Genomic DNA, 22,817 nt, shown 5'->3' with positions numbered 1-22,817 from the left:
TTTAGAAGTCAGTACGTACAGATTGATCTCATTTTTTTTAATGGCCACATGGAATTTCATCACATATTTTGTCAGTCCCCTACTGATGCAAATTTAAATTCTTTAAAATTTTTTTGCTATTATAAATAACTTTTTGATGTTCTTTTTTTTCCTTTTCTTTTTTTTAAAGATTTTATTGGAGAAGGGGAACAGGACTTTGTTGGGGAACAGTGTGTACTTCCAGGCCTTTTTTCCAAGTCAAGTTGTTGTCCTTTCAATCTTAGTTGTGGAGGGCGCAGCTCAGATCCAGGTCCAGTTGCTGTTTACTAGTTGCAGGGGGCACAGCCCACCATCCCACCGGCAACCTTGTGGTTGAGAGGACGCGCTCCAACCAACTGAGCCATCTGGGAGCTCAGCGGCAGCTCAGCTCAAGGTGCCTGTTCAATCTTAGTTGCAGGGGGCGCTGCCCACCATCCCTTGCAGGACTTGAGGAATTGAACTGGCAACCTTGTGGTTGAGAGCCCACTGGCCCATGTGGGAATCGAACCGGTAGCCTTTGGAGTTAGGAGCACGGAGCTCCAACCGCCTGAGCCACCGGGCTAGCCCCACTTTTTGATATTCTTGAACATACATTTGTGTAAATACTTTCTCTAGATAAATTATTAGGAGTTAAATTACTGAGACAAATCTATACACAATTTAAAGTTTGATTTTATTAAAAAAAAAAACAAAATACCCAAAAAGACCTCCACTAGGCTATACCAAATTATAGGAATAGCTGAAAGTGCTGGCTTCCCTAAACCCTCTCTATTTCTGTCATTCTAATTGTTGTCCTTTATAAGTAATCTGTCTTTAATAATTTAAGATCATCATTTTGTCTTTGGTATTCATTATGATGCATCTGCGTGTGAAACGATTTATGTATCTTCTTTTTATTTTTACAGATCAGGACTTGGTATGCATCTTGCACTTGACAAGTTTTTCATCAGTGTTGGCAAGTTCCCAGTCATGATTTTGAGTACAGCCTATTATATTTTCTCTAGTCTCTCTTTCTGTAGTTCATAGCCTTAATTATTTCTTAAATATAATTTCATCTTTCCTGTCTCTCCACACTGAATTTGAAATTTCGAAGAACTAACTTCTAATGCATGAATTATCTCTTTATCTCTAATATACCATTACTTATCCATCAAATTCTAATTGTAATCATATTTTTCATTTAAAATTATGTTTAATTTTTTATCAGAACAGCCTTTCTGTTTCCTAATGTATTTTTCTTTGTTTTTTGTAAATTTCTCCAGCTGGCAAATTCCAGACTTTGCTGGCAGTATATCAAACTTACGTGAGATACAGTCTTATGTGTTGCATATTTATTCATAAGAAGACCTATTTTTTCCTCCCTCACACCTAGAATTCAGGTAGAGACAGACAAGCCTCTGTGTTGTCTTTCTGTGCCCATGGATGGAATTTTTCTGGTCCATCTTTTCATCTCTGTGCTTCTCTGTGCTTTATGCAAGGACCTCAATGCTAACCTCCACTTCACAGAGACTCAAGACTTTGCCTCCTGTCCCTTAAGAGTCTTAAAACCATATTCTAGGTTATAGAGGTGGGCATGTCTCTTATTACCTCCAGGACAATGCAGAACCAGCTCATGAGCTTACTGCTCTATTTTTTAAATTCCTATTCATTTCCTGGCCTCTGGAGATTTACATTTTATTCTTGTGAGTTATGCAACTAACCCAGCATTTCTGGATGTTTATAGTTGGAAGATTTTCATCTTATCTTGTCTGTCAAAATGCTGGAGTGATAAGTGTTTAATCCTAGGTTTGTGTATTTGGTACATAAAGATTCTGTGATTCATTGCTTCGACCATTCTCTGGAAATCTTCTCAAATCCTTTGCCCTATTTTCATACCTGGCAAAACTCCAATGCTTGTATCTTGCTTTTGGATTTAGCTTTCTACTTTTTCTGAATGTACACCTGGTGCTGAGCAATGCTGGGGAAAAAAACGCTGCAATGAGGCAAATTGACACCACTCGATATTCACGTCCTGTTCTCTACTTGATGTCACCCAGGAATCCTGGTTTCCCTTGTGAGTCACCTCTCCCATTCCCCACAGCTATTTTAAAACCTTCTACTCTCCTCATCCCTCTCCCCTCCTTTACAGAAGTGTTTTCAGAAGATAGTCTTACTTTCTACTTCCTAGAGGATAAAGAGACCATCAGAACAGAGCGTTCTTAAATTCCATCCACCAAACTCATTGATTCCTTTCTACGGGAATACATCCCTTCCTCCATTCTTCCTGTTACAAGGAAGGAAGTTCCCTCTTCCTGTCTAAGTACAGTGATCATATAATAACTTATCATCAAAGCCTGGCTACTTTTGAAAGTAAAAGAGGGACTCTATTAATAATTATTCCAGGACAACAGGTGTAAGCCAGAATGTCCTGGGAAAACTGGGACATGTGGTCACCCGCTGTATAAAGTTCATCGCATCACTTGTCCCCTGAATGCACATCCATTTTGCCTTGTCAAACACCACTGATATTCCCTTAATTATTCCCCTTCTCTCTTGTATGTTCAAATTTTCCTTCTCTCTGGGCTCATTCTCATTTATATTTTAACACTTTCAATCTTCTAAAACAACACTACCTCTATGCCATATATACCTCCAACTACTGCTCATTTTTTTTGACTCCACCCTTTTCTCTGGGAAATTTATTGAAAATTTTGTCTATACCCAACTCTCTATTTTTTTCTATTCTCCATTATTTACAGAATTCTGGCTTCTTCCATAATCCTCCTCTGACACTGTTCTTGACAACGTCATACATGATAATCTTGTTTTTTAACAGAACAGACAGGATTCAGCATTACTTAATTTCCGAGTCACCTCTATCTTTGCAACTTTGAGTTAGTTATCCTCACTGTTCCTCAGTTTCCTGAAATGGCACAAAGATAGACTCTTCCTCACAGACTGTTAGTGAGAATTAAATAAAACAATTCACGTAAGGCATTTAGCATTTTAAAATGTTAGACATCCCATTGCTTATTCTTTTAGAAAAACATCCATATTTGACCATGCTTCAGTGAGATAGTTCCATCAGTCATTTTGTAGGTCACTGTCTGAACTTTGTAAGATAAGACAGAAGGGTAGAATATCTTTGCATTGCCATTCCAGAGATCCAGAAGCCGGAGGATGACAATCTAAAAAGACAGCTTGCCTTCTGTGTTGAAGGGTGTTTCTTTTATGTTTGTTGTGGCACCTAACATTTACTAAACATGCTGTACCAAATCTATGGTCTGCAATGCTTATCCTCATCAGAAGCTAGCAATGGCCAACAAAGCCCTATCTTTTCCTGGCATACCCATTTGCAATAAGTGTAGCTCAGTATCAGATGGCACTTATGGCATTCTCATTCTAATTTGCTCAAAGTAATTTGCAGAGTCACTGACACAATACGTAACAAATACTTATCTGCCCTGGCTGACTATGGCCCAGATTCATCTTTAACCCTCACCATTGCCAACCTAGCAGGCGTTTGCTGGCACTTTTGAGATTCTTCTATGTGCCTCTCAGTTGTTTTTCACTAGTTCTGAACAAGTTGGTTGAATTGGCACTTCCTTTTAAATAGGTCATGTCTACATTACATTTTGTGGAAATGCCTCAACAATTTTTTAAGTGGAAGCCAACCTTTCTGAGCTTCAAGAACCAAAACAGATTTGCTGTCATTTTTATGTTCTAATAGTAATAATTATACTTGATGCCATTTACTAAATGCTTATTATGTACCAACAACTGTGTTAAGCATGTCACAAATTTTCATGCATATTGGCTATTTGAATAGGGTCTAGAATGGGGAAGAGATAGACATGTATGCTAAAATGATCATCTTACCTACTGTTAGAGTAACTCTAACTATTATGAGCTCTCAATACTAGCAGGTTTAATAAATCCTCTAGCATTTATTAACTGTTAAAGTAATGAGTATGACCATTTAAATGTTAGGAAGAAAGAAGAGAGTATTCAGTTTTACTGATAGGCATGATACAAAAGTTAAATGGCAAGACAAGACCAAACTGTGTAATTGGACTCCAATTAATTGAGATTTTTGATAATTTTCTCTAGGCCAAATCTAGAGCAAGTGATTTCAATATCTGTGAAGACAGTGACCTAAAAAATCAGTAGTGTATATTGTAATATAGAAACTAATATATTGAAGAGGAAAATCTTTGTGATATTGTATACAAATGGATAACATTAATTCTGTATCATTCCATATATAGTTCAAAAAAACACTGAATCCAGGCAGAGATTCAGTGTATCTAAGTGTGTTTGTATGTTTATTTTTCACTGAATAATTAATATCAACTGGTTGTTGCAGACTGAGCTTTATATAGCATTGATAATTTAGAAGATATTAAATTATAGCAAAACTATGCTGAAAATACATCTTTTTTATATCTGACAGCCACTATTCCCACCAACCACATTCTTTTCCATGAAGAGCTAATAGAAATTTTATGAACAGTTGATGCAATGACATAATAAAAATGTTGCCTCAAGTAGAAGTAAATATGGAAAATGAGATAATTAAAGCTGTGCGAGGAAGATGTAGCTCGGAAATAAAAAATAATCTTAAAGGAGCTAATAGAAAACTGTAAAATTGAGAAGGAGGAGATGGCGTAAAGGATAAATTTTGTCTTAAGAATAGGATGGAATCAAAGTAAGCTATGGGGAACCCTGGAAGTTTTCCCCAATTTAACTAGAATATAACTGTGTAAGTATGTGATAGTCCACTCTATCAATCGGATAAAAGCAGAAAAATAGGTGATGGTTCTTCTAGGTGACACTTATTGAGTATTTACAAAGGGCCAGACATGCTGCTAAGAACTATTAACATTTTATTTCATTTTATACTCACAGTAAACACTATTGTACAGCCGAGAAAACTGGGAACCAAATAGGTTAATCCCATGGTTTGTAACAAGAAGAACTGGGAAGAGTTTTGTACCCAGTTTATTCACCTAGCACAGGCGTGCTACTAGTTTCTACTTTTCAGCAAAATGTGATGTAATTTTAGGTCAAGAAGGATCCCACAACCAAATAGACAGAACAGCTAGCCCTATCTGGATTCTGATTTCTCAGTTAAGACATTGTACAAGCAGTTGTTGAATTAATTGATTATCCATGAACATTTTAAAAAATGAAAAATATTTTGACAATGTGACTTACAGAACTAGGACCAGTTTTCGTTGTACACTTGAGGTCAGTATTTTACTTTTCTCAGCCCTTTGTGATAGAATACAGTATGCGAAAACATTGTTTTTCTTTGATATCTTTTTGAAAGTCATATCTGTATACCACAAAAGATCAAATGAGTGTCTTCAAATTTATAAACAAGGGAGAATTGTCTAAGCCAGGCAGAAGTTCTAAAGTGGTATTCTATTGTTTTCTTATCATAGTGAATTTAATCTGTTTTGGTCAAAATTACCAGTGATTGTAGATAATAGATAGAATATGACCTGTTATACTAGTGAAATTTTCTTTCTCCTTTCAATTATTCTTGCCATGGTCTTGACCTCATAGTCTAGTATCTGGAAAAGTTGAGGTGGTAACTGGCCTACCAACATCTCTGCTTTTGCAAGCTAAACTACAGCCTTCACAGTGGAACGTGAGGCCCTCTGATAACACTGTTACGGGAAGGAATGCAGCTCCTTACCCTCAACTTCCAGCTTCACCAATTTGGAATATGCCGTCCCGAGGCTGTTTTTTGCCACACATCGATAATGTCCTGCATCTTCCTTTTGCACATTATGAATCCTTAAACTCCCAGATTCAAGAACGGCAATGCGGGAATTTTCCTGCCAGGGATAGGCACATGCATTTTTAAATGTCCACGTTCTATCAAGGACACATTTGCCATCTTTCATCATGTTATTGTCATCACTTTTATCATCAAAAATATCATTTGAACATTTATTTGGCACTTATGTATAACGTACAATATTAAATGAGATAGTACAAGATTACCTAAATTAACTTTAATAATAATCTCATTAAGATATAGTTTATTTTTATTTTATTTCATCATATGATCACTCCAAGGCTTATCTGATGTCTTAAAAGTCACTTCCAAGTCTGTTTGATTAAAAGCATTGCTTTTTCACTACCATATTTACTGCACACCCTATAGAGTATCCTGAAGCTAATATATGCCCTTTGAAAAAATGAAAAGTTCTATAAATAATACAAAATTTGGTTTGTGAAGTTAAAATACTACATTTACCTACTCTTCTGGGACTCTAAATGCAGTAACATACATAGATTGTTACTTGCTTTGATTGTTGGAAATGCCTCAATATTTATAACAAAAGGAAAGCCAGAGAATTAAATAGATTACTGTAAATATTTAACGATATGTGTTTTATTTTAAATAAAACAAAGCTAATTGATTGTATACTTTATTTCAATTAGTTGACGTATATCAATATCTATGTATTTCCCATGGAATATTCTATTATGTAGGTATTAGACACCAAAGCAGTACAAAATAAGTATGTGAACAATACATTTTGAATTTGACTACTCTTTATGATTGAGGTATTTGTCAAGATGTTTGTTTGTTCACCAGTCTTGTCTTGACTCTTCCTGCTCTAACTTCACTTCAGTGTATTCTCTTTTCTTCCAAAACTTATTTCTCTCTTTCCTCCCGGAAGCTGTTTGTCAGGTCTGAAGCCTGGTTCCGTCTTTTGTGTTTCTTAAATCTCTAAGAGTCAGTGTTAAAAAATAAACGTTCAACCAACCAATGAACCAACAAACCAACCAACAAAAAAGCCTCTAGCTTCGCTTTAGCTTTGCCTCCTTTTTCATCCCTAACACTACTGGCTCCCATCTCATTTTTTCCCTAGCCAGCCCTAACTGGGCTGCCTTACAATTTGCAAAGATGGAAACAGAAATATTTAAATCTGTTTAAAATGTTGTATATGAAAAAAAAATCCTTATAATTGAAGTTTGTAAGTTTGCAAAAATGTAGTAAGAACATGTTTTAACATAATAATCACTTACCCTAAGAGCGCTATCTCCCTTAATCCATGACACTGATGGTTTAGGATTGCCCATTGTAGTACATGGTAGAACTGCCTTTAATCCTTCTATTATTTTTACATTTATGGGAGGACGAGTTATTTTCGGTTCTAAAGGAAAATAAAAATTCAAAATTAAAAAGGCAATATGGCTTCATTAAACTTAGAGTTCCTAACTTTCTATTTAATTTTAAATATCATTTTTAAGAGTACTTTTAGGCATATTGTATTACAAATTCACCAAGTGCTTCACCAAGACAGGTTTTGGTGGATATGAAACAAATTCACCAAGACAGGTTTTTAGTGGACATGAAACAGAAGACATTTTGAAAAGCTTAGGTTATGTCTATTTTGTTAATATCTTGAAAAATACAAATTCATGAAGCAGTAGGAGTTTGAAGTTTTTATAGTATTCTTTTCTTTGAAAGGTAGTTAATAAAAAGTTGATGAAAATAAGCCGTCACCATAACAATCCAAGATTACTTAATTCATAGAAACAGGTATGAAACATTTGAAAAAAATCTTTTAAGCTTATATTTTTATATATTTTTGAATTATGACTTACTTTCCCTTTAATTTTCATCTTAATTTGACTATTAAATTTGATGATTAAAAATTAGATAGATTTACCCTCTAGAAAGTAAACCAGATATTACATTAGTAATCAGAGCTCTTCTGTCATGCAATTTATGGTAACTCTACACAGCAAACTTAGGTAATTTACTATTCAATGAAACACTCTTAAATTAATTCTTTCAGAAGAAATAGTTTATGTCAGATCATTTTTATTCTCTAATATTATATTTTCAGAGGAAGAAGATATTAAATCTAATACATAGAAGAATCAACAAGTTCAGGACACAGTTATTTTACTACTTGAAACATTCATAAAATAATGAAAACTAAATTTATTTCTTTTGTTGTAATCTTATGTTACAGATGCAAAACAGAGGACTGTTTGTGCAGAAGAGACTACTGATAAATAGATGCATTTTATTTCTTTCAGGTCATGTGCCATAATCAATTTGTTACTTTGACAGAGGAGAGCATAAAATACAGATTTTTTTCTTTCTACTTCAACTGTGTGTTTGTGCACATGTGTTAGGGAGGTGATTTGGTGGTAGTTGTAAGTGATATTTGCAAAAACTGCATGGTCTGTTGATTTTTAACCTAAGTATTTATTGCCATTTCGAGTTGCTATGGCCCTGCACTGTGGCAAAAATTCGGGACAGGCTTTAGAAAATGTTATAACTTTATCACTTTGCCTGCTATAACTTTTGACTGCATACCAGTCCTACTGATCAATAGCAGTAAATAATGACCAGGCACCTCAGTTGTGAGTTGGGTGGTCCTATAACTGCTGGCAAAAACTTAGCTTAGGAGTTGATATTCCTGTGATATAGTTAAAGAGAGTATTATCCATTCCTTCTACTGGGTTCCCTGAATTGGTCCCTGTGGCAAACCTAAGTCACAAATAATGTCTTAGGCATGAACCCTTTGTTGAAAGCAAATAAATCCTATCTTCTCAGTGAAATAGATCTGTTGGGTGAGCAGTGAGGAGAACCCTCAGGGGAAATTGAATATAAAGCAAACTAAGGATAAATTGAGTCTTGATGTGGAACCATGGACAATGGATTCCCCACTCTGAGGGAACATACTTTGGGTGGAGACATGGGCACTGATGAATCAGAACCGGTCATCTGACTGAAGCAGGCTGCTGGAGGTATTCTGCTATGCCGGCATTGAGTCCTTATTTGATGGACCATAAGGAAGTTAGGAGAGGGAACTCCTGAGGAAGGTCCTAGACTAGTTGTAATAGTGATGGGGGCAGGGACCTTGGGGGTCTCAGGAAGCAGCTCTTTACCAAACAGTGTGGAAGCATTCCAAAATTGTAACGATTGGGATGGCCACTTGGGGGAGTGCCTAGAAGTGAATAGATGATTTGATGAGTTAGAGGGGAGCATGGTCAGATGGCATAAGTCCTCATGAGAGGACAGATGTGGCACAGGAATGCACAGTATAATAGTTTAAATGCAACAGTGAGGGCGAGGAGATCAGCCGTGACATGTGGACGTGAAGTGGGGAAAGAATAACCTCCATTTAAGCAGAAAAGTCACCAAGTTTGAAAAGGCACTCAAGAAAATCAGGCTTGAAATAAGGTGAAAGAATAGGAGAAATGTTTGTTAAGAGGTTAGAGATTAAAAAAAAAGTGGTGGTGGTGTGTATGGTTGTAATGGAGCTGTTCTAAAGGCACACAGTAAAAATTTAAGAGGGAGGTTCCTCAGGGAAAGCAGCCAGAGTGGAACAAACAGAGCTGTGTAAAGGCAAGAAGATGGAGAGGGTAGAGAACTCAGAGACTTGCCTTGAGGATGGTGATTGATGGCAGAAATACAAAGTGTAACATTAACTGCCTCGGGGTTGTGTTTTGAACTTGAACTTGTCTAGCTGCTGAATCTCCATATATGTAGGAGGCTCTATTTACCACCTATCTCAAAGTATAGCAAGTCAACTTTAAAATCAATATGGGACTGTCTTTCTCACTCACTCATCTTCACTTGCAGAGCGCCACAACTCTCCGCAGCTCCTCCTACACCGTTGTTGGCTATGCAACAGTAAATGCCATCATCACTGTCTTCCACACTCAGGATGGTGAGGAGCTGCCCATTCTCCCGAATGCTGTACCGGGTATCAAAGAGCCTGCAGGTCACAGAGGAAATGGCAGGTTAGGGCCTCATCTGCAAATTTTTGGCTAGGATTAACTGATCGAACGGATGCCATGTCAGTGGAGGAAGTAGATTAACGGTAAAAGGAAACTTGACTGAATTCTGATTAATGGAATAACCTTATGTAATAATAAAAAGCTAACATTATATTCTAAACTTTGCTAGGTTCCAATAATCAAAGCACCATTGAGTCCTTCAACAATGCTTTCCAAAGGTGATGCCTACTGATAAGAACAAATGTAAAGTTTACTGTATTCAGGAAAGTGTATTGTTAGCAAGATACATGAGTCCTCTTCCTATAATTACTGGGAAATAACAGCTAGATAATGAACATGCACACACAGAAATGTGACTAGCAGAAAGGGTTAAATATTTATCGATGTAACTATTAACTGAGTATTTTTTTCATTCACTAAACAAATATTTTTTAAAAGCCTAAAATGTGCCAGGTCCATTTCTAGTTCTCTGGAATACATAGACTGCAAATAGTCCTGACTTCCCCATGTCACTTAAATTACTGTTTTGCTTTGGGCAAGTCTCTTAACGTCACTGAAGGTCAGATCTTACCTTTGTAAAATGTGGAATTCTGCATTTTATATGTTCTAGAAGGTAAACTTTAGTACTGCCAAGAGATGTGGTTGCATTTATGTCAAAGTTAAATCTCAAGGCAGTGGGCATTCTTACCAGAGAAAGGCAGAGTACTTACTTAATGAGAATTTTATTTCTAGTCCAGGAAATTTCAGGCTGGGGATAGGATTCCACTGCACACATGAAAGTAGCCACTTCTTCGACTAAGGCATCCACCGTTTCAAGAGGAGTGGTGATGACAGGAGCTAACAGGAGAGGAGGAATAAAATGAGAGCATTCTAGGATGCTGTTGACTAACCCTGTGTAAGAAGTCAGAGACCACCACATACCTGGGTGAGAATTATATTTCCCATGGCAGAAATTTACCAAAAGGAAGGAACAGTTTGTAGAGAGAATTTTGTTTCTGCTTCTAAACTAGGCATTTGAGAATCCAAACAAGAAGGCTCTCAGCAGAGTATGACTTAGAATTTATTATATATGAGTAGGGGCAGATTCAGGCTTTGTGAAACCAAAAGTTATATAACTTGGGTGCCCTCTTTAAGGAAAAATATATAAAATTATGAATACAAAATATCTGTGGCCACCCCAATCCCAATCAACTTGAAGGGAAGTACTATGACCAAAGGGAAGTCAGAATGGAAAGAGACAACAATCTTAACAATGGTTTTAAAATAATTTCCCCCACATTCTATAAGACATATGTTCAAATGAACACATTGCTAGAGTCCACTGAGAGTCTTATAAGAGGCTCCTGCAAATAAGATACTTTGAAATTTAAGTTTCATCAGACTTACAGAGAGTTCACATCTGCATATGAGCAGATTAGAAAAAGACTCCATAATAAAAAGGCAAATAACCCAAATAAAAAAATGAGCAAAAGATCCAAAGAGACATTTTTCCAAAGAAGGTATACCATGGTCAACAAGAACATGAAACTATGCTCAACATCACTAGCCATTAAGGAAATGCAAATCAAAACCACAATAAGATACCACTTCACACCCACGAGAATGACTATAATCAAAAAGAAAGATAACAACAAATGTTGGTGAGGATGTGGAGAAGTTAGAATCTTTGTGCATTGCTGGTGGATATGTAAAACAGTGCAGCCACTGTGAAAAACAGTATAATGGATCTTCAAAACCTTTAACATAGAATTACCATATGATCCAGTAATTCCACTTCTGGGTATATACCTAAAAGAGTTGACAGCAGGGACTCAAATAGATATTTGTACACCATTTCAATAGCAGTGTTATTCACAATAACCAAAAAGTGGAAACAACTCAAGTGTCTGCCAACAAATTAATGGATAAACAAAATCCATGCAGTGGAATATTACTTGACAATAAAAAGAAATGAGGTACCGATCCATGCTACAACATGGATGATTGGAAACAAGCGAAGTGAAAAAAGCCAGTCACAGGACAACATATTGTACAATTCCATTGTTATGAAATGTCCAGAACAGGCAAATCTATAGAGACAGGAAATATATTAGTGATTACCTAGGATTGGGGCAGAGGACAGAAGGATTAGTGGGTAATGACTAGAAGTAAAAGGATGTGTAAACCATACCGGTGCCTTGTGAGAGCCCACAATCTAGATGACAAGGTAGGATAGACGCATGGAGTGATAATCAGTTATGCCTGCTATCCCAGTATAACTATTAATCGTGCTGCTTTTGCTCCAAAAATGCCTGGGTTTGGACAATAAATGATATGGTCATTTCATATGAAAGGTGCATATGAAAGCCAAGTAAGCTGTGTGAACAATGTATTAGATGTGGGGTAGACGGTGACAGCCTCATGAAACACCTAATACAAACTGGCCATAAAAGATGCATCCATTATCTAACAAATCTTATTTTTCCAGTGAATTCAAAGGCACACCCATTGGCTGGGAGTGAGGGAACGTGGCGGTTGGGAGTGTTTCACTTAGTCCATATTTCCCTTGTTAATGTTATTATTTTCTTAAAATCCAGTTTAAGCATCATCTCCTTCCAGTTTCCCTGATTTGTAAGATAGGGTGAAATGCCCCTTTACTTAACCTTAGTTTGTCCTGTATATGTCACTCTTATAGCACTTGCCACACAGACACTATTAACATGATCTATTAATATCTTTGTCCCACACTCAATTATAAAATGCTTGAGCTTTAGGTCAGGGACCATGTTTTAGACCTCTTTCTATCCCCAGGGTTAACAAACTGACTGATGTATTGCTTAAATGAACTGGACTATATTCTGAGGCCTTTATAAGAGGCATAAGTTTTTTTAAAGGTTGAAAGAAAGTAGTTGAAATAAGAGAGCGGAAATTTTAGGTAAAATAACATGTATAGGTATCAAGGCTACCCTTTTCCAACTTCTACGCAATAACTGTTAAAACATACAGAATTCAGTATAGAGAAATAAAGAAAGGAAAGGTATTAAAGAATAGTTAAAAGACATAAATATAGATTGACAGGTACTTCTAATACAAGTTCCAGAAAAATAAAACGGAGAGAATGGCCTAAAAGCAATATGTAAAGTGATATATAGCTGCTCATTTTTCAAAATTGAAAAAAAAAAAGCATGAATATTAAGACTGAAAGTTCCTAGCAAATGACAAGCCAGATAAAGAAAAATAAATTTATCCCTAGATATTTTGGATTAAAACTACAGAAAATTAAAGATAGAAAATCTTACACTCTACTACAAAGTTCAGTTACCTTAACAGGAATGCCAATCAAGCTGACATGAAATTATTCAGATTATTCATCAATGATTGATACCAAAAAGCAATGAACTAATACCTTTTAAAGGGCTGAGATAAAATAACTGTTAGCCTGAAATTCTATAGCCATTTTGATAATAATTTTAAAATGAAGATGATAAAGACACAAATACTGAAAATACTGACCACTCATAGACCTTCTCTGAAACAGTTACTGAAGTATATAAACTCAGTAAAAAATAACTTATACCCAAAAAAGGGGTGAGAAATAAGAAACAATAGTAAGCATAGATGGTGGTAAAACATGAATTTGCAATTTTAACACACTGTGGAATGTTAAAAAAACAAACCACTAATTTTTGTGTTTAAAAAACAATGAAGCTAAGATTCTAGGTAAACAATTATAAGATGAAAGTTCAGAGAAAAAGTTCCATGGGTACTTAAAACATGCTAAGCTCTTTGCCATAAACAGGAAGATGACAGAAGTACGAAATAACAACAAACATAGGAGAAAAATGTATTTAACCATGCATGTTAAATGCACGCTAAAATTTTATTAACGTTTTGTTTATTTTGTTTTTTAGATTTCACGTATAAGTGAAATCATATGGTATCCATATCTAAATGATCTATACCATATGATTTCACTTATATGTGAAATCTAAAAAAACTAAATAAATGAACAAACAAAACAGGAACAAACTGATAGATACAGAGAACAAACTGATGGAAGCCACATGGGAGAGGGTTGGGAGGATGGATGAAAAGGTGAAAGGGATGAAGTAGAGATTGCCAAGTATAAAAAGAGTCACAGGGTTGTAAAGTACAGGGGATATAGTACAAAAGAAAAAAATTACTAATGGTTATCACTAAAAGAATAGATTAAAAACCAAAACTTTCAAAGCAGCAGGAAAAAAAGAGGGACTAGAACTTATCAATCAAAAGAAGGAGGAAGAGAAATGGAGGAAGAGAAAGAAGAAAAAGAAGAGAAGGAGAAGAAGAAGAAAAGGATGATAAGTAAACCAAGAAGTGGCATGGTTAATGGGAGGCACAAAATAATGTGGAAGAAAGATGCCCAAATATATCAGAAATCACGGTAAATGCCAGTTTTATAAAATGACCTATGAAAAGGTAGACACTATCATACAGGATTAAAAACAAAGATACATATAAGTAAAACAGAAATATTGGAAACAAACAGAAGGGAAAATATGTACAAAGTAAATACTAAAGTGATAAAGCAATAAAGCAGTACTAATATAAAAAATAAAATATAAGGTGACAAGCATTTATAAAAAGAAGAGAAATGGTATTTAATGGTAAAATGAACAATAGGGAAGATACAACAATCATAAAATATAGTTGTTTAAAAATATAGACTTAAATAAAGCCAAAGCCAAACATTACAAGGAAGTCACAGGCTTATAAGTTTTTAAAGAAAATTACACACCCACACACACACAACATATATATGAACAAGAGAACAGAAGAATGAATCATTACCAAAAAGCATTTTCCCCTAGGTGTAAGCATTATGTATAATTTTATATTTTTGTTTTGCTGTATCTTACAGTGTAAAAAATATGAATACGTATTATCTTTGTAATAAAAAATTAAACAAATCAGAATACCGCAGAAATGTTCCTTTTTCAATGCAATGGAAGGAAACTTTAGATGATAACAAAGTTTGAGAAAGTCAATCTCTTAAGAAAAAAGTATATATTTTCTAAACAACTAATGAATAAAATAAGCGATTTATTGTCTAATCACGTAGATATTAAGAGATAAAAGCAAAAAAGATTAAGTTTGTGGGATGCAGGTAGTGACGGGCCCAAAGGTTAATTGATAACATTGAATGATTTCATTATTTAGAAAGACAGACTCTGGAGCGAATAGGCATTGAGAGGCACTCGAGCACAGGGCTTGATTTCATATCTCTGCTCCATCCCTTCCCTGCTCCACTAGAGATGACAAGTAAACAAACACATGGGCTTGTCATGAAGATGAAATAAATGAACATACATAAAGCTCTTCAAATTGTTTTTGGCCCCCGGTGTTATTGACCCCTATGTGTTACTTGATGCTGTGATTTAGAAACAGAAACCTGAACGGTTCAATTGTTCTGGTCATGGATTGCATGTAAATGTACATTCGTATTTACTTCTGGGAATCTATCCCAAGGAAATAGTCTTTAAATGGAAAGGCCTCTAGATGACATTTACGGCATAAAACAGATTGATTGTACTAAGTTGTATTTACTGTACAAAAGTGGGAGAAGAGTTAGACACACAGTTGTGTCTCCTAACAAAACTGCCGGGGCTGGCTCATACTGCCTTGCAAGAGCCAAATGTTAATTTTTCAGGAATTTTGTGAGACAATTGTTAAATACAGCCATTATTAAAAGCTGAGTTATATAAACGTATATTGAATTATGTTAAAAACAAAGTCATAATACTCAAAATTGACCACTTCCCAATTATTTTACTGCATTTTACTATTATCTATGTTCTTGAGGTTATTTACAGTTAATGTGTCTGTATGATAGAAATACTATATAAAGACATGCTATTGCACGTCTCTTCCCATTTCACTGTTGTTACCTGAAACTGGCTGTGGTTGGAGTATTTCAACTAGAGAAATCAACAAATCAGGGCCTTTTTTTCCTTAGAGAAGCCGGTATTAAACATATACCAGCAACTCTTATCTAACCAGGATATTATTTACGCAGCCATTACAAATAGTATTTTGAAGAGTACTAATAATACAGAAGATGCTCATATTTTAGTGTCAAGTAAAAATGACAGGCAGTAGACATATATAAACAATTTTATAATCATACTTTTTTTAGGATATGTAGAAAAAACTGGAAGAACGTTTTTGGAAGAATATGTTAACAGTCCTATAAGTATGGGTGACTTTTTCTCCTTTCCACTTTTGTATATTTTGTGTTTTCAAAATCATGCTTAATGAGCATGTATTATTTTTATAAAAAAATAAACTTTATTCATTAGTTTCTCCTCACTCAAATATACACAGATGCAGAAGTGACAGAGATAATAGACATACTATTAATATTGTCTTTCCAGTGAGGTGACACAAACGCTGTTGAGATCAGTTAAGACCACACAAGTAAATGTTAGAAAGTCTTGACAAACTTAGACATGGAAAAATATGTGAGGTGTTACTAAGGAACACTTTCCCATAACGTTCAGTGGCATGACAGTCTTATGTAATTTGACTCTGTTTTTTTTTTTTTTTTTAACAATTTTTGAATCTAAAATTAAGAACCTGCTATAGGATGTGTATTATATTTTTCATTCTTTATCTCATTTATTTATCACAATAAATATAAAAGCTGATACTATTATTATTTACATTTGCTGATGAGGAATGGAGGCCAAGAATGGTTAAATAACTTGTCTAAACATAACAAAAGTACAAAGTGATAGAGCTGAACTTCAAGGTTAAAATTGGTTTAAAGTTCCTATCTTTTAATACCAGGTGTTCAGCATAGTACTACTGTGTTTCCCTGAAAATAAGACCTAGCCAGACCATCAGCTCTAATGCGTCTTTTGGAGCAAAAATTAATATAACACCCCATCTTATTTTACTATAAGACCCAGTCTTTAATATAATATAATATAATACTGGGTCTTATATTAATTTTTGCTCCAAAAGACGCATTAAAGCTGATGGTCTGGCTAGGTCTTATTTTGGGGGAAACACGGTAGTTACAGACAGGGGAAAATAAGGTTTACATCAATATCAATTTCTATAGGCAGAATATAGTTGGTTAAGTCCATTGTGCCCATAATCCAAAATTATCCAAATAAATCTGCTTTCAAATTTTTACTGACACAATCACATAGTTGTATTTAATGATACTTATTGACTCAGCAGACGTCTCTTGTTTACTTTCATACTGCTATCCAGCTTTCATCTCAGCCAGAGCCTGTTTAAGCTAGGGCACTATTTCTTCCCTCAATCCAAGGACCACATGAATAACAAATACATGAAAATGAACACTATACTCTTCTGGACCCAAAGAGTAACTTAACTTGAATACTAGGTACTCAATGAGAAGGACATGGATTACCCTTCGATGGTCTCTTGCACATGGTCATTGACACACCAACTTCTGATTGAAGCTGCTGATTAGCACGACCAAATGATTGAGTAAACAAAGAAGTCAGGTGTATTTGATCCTTTCTGTTTTGGTAAAATTAGGGCTCAGACTTGGATCATATTCATGTTTTTCTAACATCATGAATACAGTATTGTTTTTTCAGTATGAGACAACACGTTGGTATTGGAAATTTTCCAAAGCCCCCAAAGAAAGAGGATATTCAGTATTGCTCATCGTTTGGCCTATCTTAGAAACTGACACATGTATTCTACGGGTGATGTAATAACACATGTTATTTTTTATTATGCTATCTTTGAAACTTGTAAGGTTCATTGATAATCTCAATAATCACTTATTAGTGCTGTATCATCGCTTCTTTGTTACAGAACACACTCTTGGTCCTAAACTTCAGGAATGACCTTGGGCATAGACAGGTAAGAATTTTGGCTCAGCCTGTTGGAATTTCTGAAACGGCCTCTCTTGAGGGCATTTCTTTGGGTTAAGACATGATCTATAGGGATTCATCTAAAATGTGCATACACCCAGGAGTGATGATTTCACCGGTCATTGACAATCCTTAGCATAGTACATAACGTTATGTGTTGAGCACCGGTAAGCACTTCTTCATTTTATGAGGAAGCCGAGACTCACAGAGGTGACATGCTTTCTCTGACGACACAAAGACAGTGGAGACTAGGGAAATAAATTTGATCTTAGCATTCTCTTCCCGTCCTTTAATGTCCTCATTTCACTTTCTTCATTATTCATCTTATACCACATGGTATGTTGCCATAGACTCTCAACTCTTTTACTCTCTAGTCCTTTCACTGCACTGACCCTGGAAATCACTAGTGTTGAACTAATCCAACTGGCTGTCCTCGCTGCTCTTACAATTTTGTTGGACAAAGTGAAACAACAGTGCAGATCAGGGCCACTGGGAAGGTGTAGTCTCCAGACCCAGCCAGGTCCTCAGCATGGCGCAGGTAATCCTTCTGGTCCACTGCTTTCATCTTCCTGAACAGGACCACTACCTTCAGGGTCTCTACTCAATCCCCACTTGTCACTTTCCCCCAGTGACTGCAAGTCCTATTTCACTGCAAAGCTATCTACTTCACCTTTGGGAACATGCAGAAATCTTGCCATTTCTGCTCTTTCTTTCTGTTCTTTGAGGTCAATAGTATGTAAAGCAACTGTGTTTCCCCAAACACGTAATGAGTTACTCTTCCAATGCACATCAATATAAAACATTCATCCAGGACTTGGTGTCCTGGATTTCAATGACAGCTGTGCCTGCTCTGAATTAGTCATATGTCGGGTCTGTGAATCCTATCCCTGTATATGTATGATTTAGAAGAGAAGGTTACTCAAATATATCTAAAGATAAATCGCTCGACTCAAAAACTTCTACCGTGTTTCCCTGAAAACAAGACCTAGCCGGACCATCAGCTCTAGTGCGTCTTTTGGAGCAAAAATTAATATAAGACCCAGTATTATTTTACTATAAGACTGGGTCATATGATATAATACAATACAATACAATACAATATAATATAATACCTGGTCTTATATTCATTTTTGCTCCAAAAGACGCATTAGAGCTGATTGTCCGGCTAGTTCTTATTTTCGGGGACACACGGTAGGTATGGTAGTAAATGGGGCAATTTTAAAAGTGGAGTTTGGACAGGAGTTCTTTGTGCATATTTTAAAAATTCAGTGCTGCTTACATGAACTCCTATACTTCTACAGAATTTAAATTCCACTGTACACTTATTACTTACCGATAAAACATGAAATATTATTGAAGTATGTTTGGTTTGTAAAATTCTGCTACTTGTGGGTTATAATATTGAACTCATCGTTGGAAGTATCATTAGTCAAAATGATCCAGAAAGATAGTGACTCTCCCTCCTGTCTTTGAACATTAGGAATTTCAATTAAACTAAAACAAAAACAATAAACTATTAATTCTACAAAGTCAGTTATTAATTATATGGAGAAAATAGCATGCTGACAGAAAACAATCCACTCAGTACCCTTACAGTATTTTAAATCTGTCAGTCTGTTTTGTAATATATATTATTGTGCAGATTCCCTGATTTATTCATGATAAAGGACTAAAGAAAAATGTATACCATGTAAAAAACTCTTTTAAAAATTGCCTTCTGCCAAGAATAGAGAAAACAACTATGAGACAGTTTGTGTGGAACATTTTTATTACTTTAAAAAATATTAAGATCATAGCATATTATTGTGTTTTTTTGTATCAATATATTCTATGAACTTTGACGTTTAAAATTTTAATGACTGTGTTTTCATGATAATGTTTATTCTCAGTACTGGCCATGTAGTTAATCGATGTTTGCTCTGCTACACCTGGTGTTTTGGGCTAAGGTTGATGTTAAATGTATACTAATTTAGATTTTACAATAAATACAATAGAGTAGGCAAAATATTGGTTTGTTTTCATTCTTTATATAAACTTTTTATTTATTTTTTGTTATTAGTTTCAGGCAAAATATTGGTTTAATTTTTTTGATTTTACAATCTAGCTATAGTAGTAAATACATTATAAACAAAGTTGGAGAAACAATCTGATTATTTTATTTAAAACCCAGGATGTTTGACTTTGTTACTTTTCTGCCACCATGTTTTGAAGTTTTCAAAATAGAGATAGCATGCATTTGAATTAAGGGTTTTACCTCTAAAGTTTGAAAAATGAAGATCAATTCTTTCTAGAACATAAATTAGGAGTTGCTCATATAGAGAGGGTTTTTTTGTTTGTTTTTTCATGCACCAAATTCTAGTTTAAGCCATCAAAATCAATTGTTCTGCTCCTTAGGAGACTAAATTTTAGTAAATTTTAGCATTTAACCATGTCATTTTTATGTGACGTTGTGGTTTACGATAGCACAAATAAGATTTCTACCAATCCCTAAGTCCAAACATCCAGGTGCTGTCTTACCAGACATCGTTGTATGATTAGGAAGTATTAAAATAATCTAAAGCCAATGTTAAGTCTTTCTGGCTATCATTAGCTATTTGAAAAGATCTCAATTCTCTTTTACCTTAAAGTATTGGTTGGCAATTAAATTTTGAAATCCATTTGAAGATACCATTCTGCTCATGTAAAATGGAAAAAGACAGCAACAAAACAACATGTCTATGAAATCAGACTGTGAAAAAAGCTGTGTTTGAATCTTGACCTTGTGGCTTCAGAAATTTCAGTGAACCACAAAATCTAAAGCTATGTTTCCTACCTACATACAGATTCTACTGTCACTTAGATATACAATGCAAGCATGTTCAGTTCTTGATAAAATAATCTAAATGAAAATAATTAATTTGAGTATGTCATAAAACACAGAACTCTTTATTCTACTATAATACATTTAATTTGAAAACTCTTTAATTAGTACCATTCAATCTGCTTTCTCATTTTTTTTTTTTTTTCCAATTTCAACAAAGCCCTCAGTCACTTTACAAATCACATATTTTCCAGTCTTTCTTCCTGGTTTGAAATACACTTATCTCAGTTTCATAATACACTGGCCAGTAACCATATCACTACGGACATGCTTGCTACTGCAACAGGTGTTTGTCAGTTTCTTAAGTTGCTTTCCTTTCCCCTGAGGTGGTGTTATTTCCGGTACATTCCAGAGGCTCTGAAAAAAACTTCATAGTCTCTTGCCAAGCCAAATCATGACTCGGCCTCAAAGTTACTGAGAACCCATTGTCTTCAGGCATTTTTTACAAACAGGCAAATTGTGTGCATCTTTCTCTAATTCTGATTTTTTAGGAGCTAAAAATCGTTATGAAGAGTTTTGTAAAAAATCAAACTGAAAATAGAAAGAACTCTTGTTCAGAAGCAAACACTCTGGATGTCTGGGAGGAGGGTTGATTATATTCCCGGCAAACTGAGCAAAAAGGTTTTCATCACCCATTTAGATCACCCTGAAGTTTGACATACACATCAACAAAACAGACCTTGATAACTTGCAGTCTTAACGTTTCTACCTGCTAATGTTTCCTGTACAAGTGAGGGCTGTGCATGAAGTGTACGGCTGAACTTTTAATTGCACAGCTTAAGGTGGGGGGGGATACCGGTAGAAAGAAAAACATCAATCCATCAATTTATATAGTTTTCTCCCTCTCCCTACATTGCGTCCTTACTTCACCAAGTAAAACCTAAGGCTGCCGTAATACGAATCGGCCATGATCAGAGCACACACGCGCTTTAGAACTGTAACCAGGCAACAACAAGATAAAACTGCTCAAACCGACCTTTTGGAAGTATCTCAGTCCCGCTGAAGGCAACCAAGGTAAGAATGTGTACCAGTGGAATGTTGACGAGCTCTCTCATGGTTAATCCAGGCTCAGGCAGGAGAAAGTTCCTTCTGGACAACTCTAGGAAAATGCCCCCAACAGTTTACATTTTAAAGCATAGTTTGTTGCAAAAGTGTCGTCTGCTAATGACTGTTTGTGTCAGCAGCTCCACAGGCTCTAAGTATACTCAGGAATTCTCAGACTTGGCCGTAATGATGGACACGGCCAGCTGGTGAGTATCCACTTAGGCCAGTAATGCAAGTGTACGGCTGGAGGAACAAGGGAAAGAAAATCCCTTTAGAATCCCTTTTAAGACAGTGGCAGAAGGACAATACCAGATGCCTTTTGCAACCACCGCTGTATTCCCCGAGGTAAAGGTTTGCTCATCTTCTGATTCAGCTCACCACCTCTCCACTCACACCAGAGCCCTGGGTGTATCTAATTGTGACTCCTCCCTCTCCTTTACTCCACCTCTTACATCCAACCCATTACCAATACTTACAGATGTTACCAACTCAATATTCCTTGATTTTTTTCCCCTCCTTTGATTCCAACTAGTATCACGCTATCCCAACTTCCTTTTTAGACATTCATCTTCTCTGAACGACAGTGACAGCCTCCTGTCTGTTCTCTCTGCCTTGTGTCTGTCTTACCACCCTCTAACTTCTGTTCATGTAACCTCCTCATTACATGAAAACATATTCAAACCTCCCTAATGTATAGGAGGCCTTGCCAGACTCTGTCTACCTCGTTAGCCTCCTGTTTTATAATCCATCTGTACCTCTTATTTTAATATTTAGCAACAAGCCGATGCCTTCCTGTATCTATAGCTTCCTTACCTCCATGAATTGCTCATATTGTTCCAGCCTCTTGGAATGCTTTTCCCCTCCTCCCCACCCAGCTAACACCTATCTCAATTTGATCGTCATCTCCTCCTGGCAGCTGCACCAGAACCAAAATTCCGTGTCTTCTCAAAGTTGTATTAGTTTGCCTCCTCTGGCTTCCATAATATCTTTGTGCACATTTCTATCGTTGCACTTACTGCATTGTTTTGAGATTTTTTTCCCCTTGCATTGGTAGCACCCTCATTCTTTGGCCTCGTGAGTCCACTGAGTCAGCAGCTGTATGCTGTCAGCCAATTTTTGCAGTAGATTCAGTAGATTCTTCTGAAGGCACAAAAGAGTGGCTTCCAAAAGATAGAAAAGTCTCCAAGACTTTTCTATGTTAATATATGTGGCACTACCTCATTATTTCTATTGGCTACATAGTCTTCTAAATC

General features: G+C 35.7%; 1 protein-coding gene across 6 annotated transcripts in view; it reads right to left on the bottom strand.

Annotated features, from left to right (window-relative positions):
- Positions 1-21,907, bottom strand: part of MUSK (muscle associated receptor tyrosine kinase) — an 85,734-nt gene extending 63,827 nt beyond the window's left edge. For all 6 annotated transcript variants that reach the window (XM_033123395.1, XM_033123396.1, XM_033123392.1 and 3 more), the window contains exons 1-5: positions 21,497-21,907; positions 10,494-10,620; positions 9,610-9,761; positions 7,048-7,175; positions 5,702-5,843 (exon numbers count right to left, since the gene is read on the bottom strand). In XM_033123395.1, coding sequence (XP_032979286.1) covers positions 5,702-5,843; positions 7,048-7,175; positions 9,610-9,761; positions 10,494-10,620; positions 21,497-21,575 — 628 coding nt within the window. In that variant the 5' untranslated portion in view covers positions 21,576-21,907. The remainder of the gene's footprint in view (positions 1-5,701; positions 5,844-7,047; positions 7,176-9,609; positions 9,762-10,493; positions 10,621-21,496) is intronic.
- Positions 21,908-22,817: the final 910 nt, after the last annotated feature.

The sequence above is a fragment of the Rhinolophus ferrumequinum genome, chromosome 12, assembly GCF_004115265.2.
Source record: "Rhinolophus ferrumequinum isolate MPI-CBG mRhiFer1 chromosome 12, mRhiFer1_v1.p, whole genome shotgun sequence".
Taxonomy (NCBI): Eukaryota; Metazoa; Chordata; class Mammalia; order Chiroptera; family Rhinolophidae; genus Rhinolophus; species Rhinolophus ferrumequinum.
Note: the sequence above shows the minus strand (reverse complement) of the source record. Positions and strands in the feature narration are given on the sequence as shown.